The 6,039-nt window shown below is 48.7% G+C and overlaps 1 protein-coding gene across 1 annotated transcript in view; it reads left to right on the forward strand.

Annotated features, from left to right (window-relative positions):
- Positions 1-3,967: 3,967 nt before the first annotated feature.
- The window catches only part of LOC126999549 (apical junction molecule-like), a 25,151-nt gene continuing 23,079 nt past the window's right edge, over positions 3,968-6,039 (forward strand). The window contains exon 1 of the mRNA XM_050862283.1: positions 3,968-4,327. Coding sequence (XP_050718240.1) covers positions 4,077-4,327 — 251 coding nt within the window. The 5' untranslated portion in view covers positions 3,968-4,076. The remainder of the gene's footprint in view (positions 4,328-6,039) is intronic.

Raw genomic sequence — 6,039 nt, forward strand, 5'->3', positions numbered from 1 at the left:
AAGAAGCGGAGAAAGGATGATAAGGAAGAAGAGGAGGAGGAGAGGAATAAAGAAAAGGAGACCAGATAAGAAAGAAAATGAAAGAAAAGAGAAAGAAAACAAACAAACAAACCACAAACACACACACACAAACAACACATCAATTTACATTAAAAAAAACAAGACAAAAAATAAAATAAAATAAATACGAGAAGCGAATGAAAAAGAAAAAGTTAAATTCAGACACCGACCTTCCATCACGCTAACAATGGGTGAGCACTACCTGTACAACATTTACCTGCAAATTGATTAACCTGTAATAAGGAACGCCAGGTGAGAGAGAGAGAGAGAGAGGGAGAGGGAGAGGGAGATATGGAGAGAGATAGAATAGAAAAGAAGAAGGAAGGAAGGAGAAAATGGGATAGGAGAAGGAAGGGAAGAAAAAAGGAGGAGGAGGAGGAGGAGAAATGATTAGAAGAGAAGGAAATCATAAAGGAAGGAAAGAAGGAGGAGAAAAGAAGCAGAGAGAGAGAGAGAGAGAGAGAGAGAGAGAGAGAGAGAGAGAGTGGAGGGGGTGTGAAGGGGTCAAAGGGTCGCTCATAAACCTTCCTCCTTAGCACCCACGAGGCGATATAAAACAATGAGAGAAATATTGAAGAGAAAAATCATACGTGCGAAATTGATACAGCGCAGAATAAACAAAACAGAAGGGATTGATGATTTGTGTTGAGGATTAGTGTTGACGGAAGGATGATAAGGTGAAGACAGAGAGAAGGGATGATAGAAAAGAAATTCGATGAAGAAATAAAGACGAGAATAATAAGGAAATCACAGAAGAGGTGTAAGAGAAAAGACTTCCCCGCAAAAAGTAAGAAGAGAAATTATGAGAAATATGAAGGAAAAAGAACGAATATTAAGAAAATCACCTAAAAATTAAAGAAAAAAAGGTAAAAAAGTGGATAAGAACAAGAAGGAAAACAAGGAAAATATGAAAAAGGTCGCAGAAAATTTTGGGAAATAAGAGTAGAAAAAAAAACTGAAAATATATGAAAAAATAAATATAGGACAAAAATTCTAACTATAATCTCCTTTTGGCAGAACTTTTCCATTTCACATATATAGAACAAAACACACACACACACACACACACACACACACACACACACACACACACACACACACACACACACACTCTCTCTCTCTCTCTCTCTCTCTCTCTCTCTCTCTCTCTCTCTCTCCTTCCCTTTATAAGACCTGGCTTTCCCTGGACGCCTCACACTCGCGACTCTCAGCCAATATATTTTACCAAGGCGCCTGGGATTGCACGTCCTCCAGCGGCAACCACGTAATTAGAAGCACTTAATGATGATGTATTTCACCTTACGAGTTAATGAAGACCTTAACACGTGGTCCTCCTCCTCCTCCCCGTCTCTCTCTCTCTCTCTCTCTCTCTCTCTCTCTCTCTCTCTCTCTCTCTCTCTCTCTCTCTCTCTCTCTCTCTCTCTCTCTCTCTCTCTCTCTCTCTCTCTCTCTCTCTCTCTCTCTCTCTCTCAGCCAATATATTTTACCTCGCCTGGGATTGCACGTCCTCCAGCGGCAACCATGTAATTAGAAGCACTTAATGATGATGTATTTCACCTTACGAGTTAATGAAGACCTTAACACGTGGTCCTCCTCCTCCTCCCCCTCTCTCTCTCTCTCTCTCTCTCTCTCTGTCTTGGGTAGTGATATTTACAGATTACGAGGATATGCTTTAAATTTACGGTACGATTCTGCTTATAAATCTACATCTCTTTTTTTTCTCTCGTTTTCATCATCATATAAACACATCTCTATATTCTTCTCTTCTTCCTCCTCCTCTTCTTCTTCCTCCTCCTCCTCCTCCTCCTCCTCCTCCTCCTCCTCGTATATATATGAGTTTGATTATACCATTCTAACACGCTTTCTTCTCCACCTCATCCATTTTTCATCTCTCTCTCTCTCTCTCTCTCTCTCTCTCTCTCTCTCTCTCTCTCTCTCTCTCTCTCTCTCTCTCTCTCTCTCTCTCTCTCTCTCTCTCTCTCTCTCTCTCTCTCTCTCTCTCTCTCTCTCTCTCTCTCTCTCTCTCTCTCTCTCTCTCTCTCTCTCTCTCTCTCTCTCTCTCTCTCTTTTCCATCATACAGCCACACCTCTTATTTCTCCTCTTTCTTATTCTCCTCCTCCTCCTCCTCCTCCTCCTCCTCCTCCTCCTCGCTCTTATTATTTATATACGAGGAAAAGTTTAAATATACATGCGTGTGATTATATAATTCTTACACATTGCTCCTTCTCCTCATCCATCTTTCTCTCTCTCTCCCTCTATCTCTCTTTCTCTCTCCTCATCACATAGCACAAGAACATAAGGAGTCTGCAAGAGGACTGTACAAGGCAGCTCCTATGAACATTACCCCACCTAGTGTCAGTGTCCATGAAACTATCTAATCTATTTTCAAATGTGACTATCGTATTGGCACTCACAACACGGCTGCCTGTTCCACTCATCTACCACCCTGTTGGGAAATCAGTATTGGCTTGTGTCCTTGTTGAATCTGAATTTGTCCAGTTGACAGCACGAGGGAAGTTTGGTAAGAATGAAATAAGAATGACCGGAGGAGTACAACGTTGAAGTAAGCCCTTAATCCTTGAATCATTTACCGTGGAGCCGCCTGAGATCATTGTTAGAATTTTAGGCTTAATTGAATACCACTGCGGATTTGAATACCACTGCGACTAGGGCTGTTCAAGAGAGGGAGGGTCAAGCATATTTAAGCAGAAAGTAAAGTCTAAACTGCTTGAATCAATTACCGCGGGGCCTGAGATTATAGTAAGAATTTTAGGTTTATATTTGAATACCATTGCGACTAAGGCTGGTCAAGAGAGGGAGGACCATTACTCAGGGCTTTGCATATTATTAAGAGGGAGGCAGAAAGTAAAGTCTAAACTGCTTGAATCAATTACCGCGGGGCCTGAGATTATATACGGTAAGAATTTTAGGTTTATATTTGAATACCATTGCGACTACGGCTGGATCATTACTCAGGATCATTACTCAGGGTTTAGCATATTATTAAGACGGAGGCAGAAAGCAAAGTCTAAACTGCTTGAATCAATTACCGCGGGGCCGCCTGAGTCACTCGCCCTAATCGGTATTTCACTCATCCCCTTCCTTATTCGTCTGAGTGAATTTGTCCCTTGCATATGTTTCTGGCTAATTCGTATTCCCGCCGTGCGCGCCTCCTCTGAATCATGCCCGCTATTATGCATTTACATGTCCACGATCCTTCTTTATTTGACTTTACGCTTTGTTAGTTGGCCTTTCCCGACGCTTTACGACTCGGGTCTCAATACGTCTCGTCTTTAGAGTCTCCCTTATGGCTCTTCCTTAATGCCTCTACCCCTTAATTCCACCCTTTAATGGCCTCCCCTTAATATCTCCCTCGCCGCAATGCACTCCCCGTCCCCGCCGCAAAAGGGGAGTTGGAGGTTCTTAAGCCACTCCCAACGCACAGGATGGGAGTGATGAGCGTGTGTGTGAGGGGGTGAGGGGGTGCTTGTGTGTGGGGGGGGTGAGGGGGTGCTTGTGTGGGGGGGGTGAGGGGGTGCTTGTGTGTGTGTGTGTGTGTGTGTGTTGGGGGGGGGGGGGAGTATAGGTGCAATGTTTCCTCTCTGTCTTCTTAATATGTCACCTCACACTCGTCTCCCTCTAAGTGTGTCAAGGACCACTCCACGGGCCGTCACTCAAGCAGGGCCGCGCCTCAGCTTCCCGGTGCCTCGGTGCCACCCACAGCCGCCTGCACTCACCACCATGGCGCCCAGACCCTCACACACTCATACCTCCTTCTTGCCCCCCTCCTCACGGCCACCGCGCCATCACCACGCACCCCGTGATGGAACTCCCTGCCTCCCTCACACCCCGGGGCTCAGGTAGCTGCGGTGCACCCTTGCCGCTACTGCCATCCCGTTAGCCTCCCCACACACACCCCACACCCATCAGCACACCCCTCTCATCCTCTGTGTCTCCCCCAAGGGCCAAATCTCCACTGCCGCCCCCCAAACATCCCGGAACACCCCCTCCCTTTATGCATACTCTTCCTAACCCGTTCCTCTCCTCCCCCAGGGGCCAGTTCGCCGTGGTGTACCACTGCCGCCACCGCATCACCGGGGAAGAGTTCGCCGCCAAGTTTTCGTCGCGGTTGCGCCTCGGCGCAGACTGTACGTCGGACATCCTGCACGAGGTCGGCGTGTGCGCGCTGCTGCGGCAGGCGAAGCGCACCATCCAGCTGTCGGAGGTGTTCCGCACCGAGACGGAGCTGGTGCTCGTCATGGAGTAGTGAGTTTTACGCCCCCTTTCTTGTCTGTCAGGGTCTCGTAATGTGTAGAACGGTCCATGTCTCTCTCCCTTCCCTGTTGTTTTGACGCACGGACGCGGCTGCCGGGTGGCCGCGCGTCGCCGCTATCAGGTGTCAGGCAGGTTGTGAACAGCCTCGGACAGGAAGCCTCGACGTGTCATCGGCGCCGCGACATCAGCAGCGGCCGCTACTCTTGCCGCCCGGCCCGTCAGCCGTTAAAACAGACACGAACCCCCGCGCGGCGTCTTTGCCTGTCTGTGTACAAACGTGTTCCCTGGTGTGTGGAGGGGAGGGGGCCAGGGCGCGGTAGGGCGTGGCGGGCGCCGTGTGTGTTCCTCTCAAGCCTGGCATAACATTAGCATACGAGAGACTCTGCGGACGACCCCCGAGCCCATTACTGCCCGCCCCGCCCCGCCCCGCCTCGCCTCTGAGGACCGGCAAATACTGAAAGAGATAGATAAATAGATAGATAGATAGATAGATTGATAGAGAGAGAGAGAAAGAAAAAAAGAAAGTGTTGTTAGGAGAACCAGAAGTAGTGTTAGAGATATTAGAGGTAGTGTTAAGGATGATGCTGAGAGGCTGGGAGAAGAGGAGGAAGAAGAAAAGGAAGAGGAGGAGGAGGAAGGAACAGACTCAAGTACCTGTGTGGGTGGGGGGGTGGGGGGGGGCTGACCGGGGAGGGGGGAGGGGGAGGGAGGTGTAAGACTGGGTGGGCTGTGGGTGTTAATAACTGGATGTGTGTGTGGGGGGGGGGATGAGGGGGCAAGGGGGGGCGTGGCTGACAGGTTTTATTGGCAGGTGTTCGAAACCCTCACCTGTATACAGTAACCGGCCCCTGTTTTCTGGTTAGTGTGTGTGTGTTTGTGTGTTTGAGGAGGCGGGGGGTGGGAGAGGTGGGTGGGAGTACGTGTGTGTGTGTGTGTGTGTGTATGTGTGTGTGTGTGTGTTCTCTATCTCTTCTTCTCTGCTTATCTCTCACTATTTTCCTTCTTTTCCTCCCCTTTTTCTTCTCTCCGTTTTTGTGTATCTTCTTTCTCTCTCTCTTCTTCGTCTCTTCCTTTCTCCTTGTCTCTTCTATCCCTTCTTCATCTTTCCTCACCTCCCTTTACTTCCCTTTCTTTCTCTACCTATCTTTCCCTTCCCTTCCCTTCCCTTCCCTTTCCTACTTCCCAGCATCTCTACTCCTCTCTATTTTATTATTTACCAACTCTCCTCTGTTCCCTTTTCTCTCTCTCTTCCTCTACCCGTTCTTACCTCCCTTCCTTCCCTCCTCCGTCACCTCCCTTCCTCCTCTTCGTCCTCGGGTACAAGAGTAATGGCCGAACAGCCCCACGTTTGACAGCCGCCTCTACCCGACACTCACCACAGCCACACACTGGGCGAGGGAACACGTGTATACCCCGGCCCCTGTGGCACCTCGCTCTCCCCTGTAGGGCGCGGGTCACCGGCCACTCGTCTTCCGTAGAGAGGGACGCAGGAGAGAGAGAGATGTCGCGGCTTTGTAGGGAGAAATCAACCGACCGAGGCAAAATGTTCAATGTCCGCAGAAAGACATTGATGGCTGGCCGATGGGTGGTTCCTAGGCAGAGGGTTGTTATCACGTGTATGAAGGGTGTTTGGGGTGTGTGTGTGTGTGTGTGTGTGTGTGTGTGTGTCCATCTCTGCGTTTTAATAAAAGATCTACGCTAAG

The sequence above is a fragment of the Eriocheir sinensis genome, chromosome 16 (assembly GCF_024679095.1).
Source record: "Eriocheir sinensis breed Jianghai 21 chromosome 16, ASM2467909v1, whole genome shotgun sequence".
Taxonomy (NCBI): Eukaryota; Metazoa; Arthropoda; class Malacostraca; order Decapoda; family Varunidae; genus Eriocheir; species Eriocheir sinensis.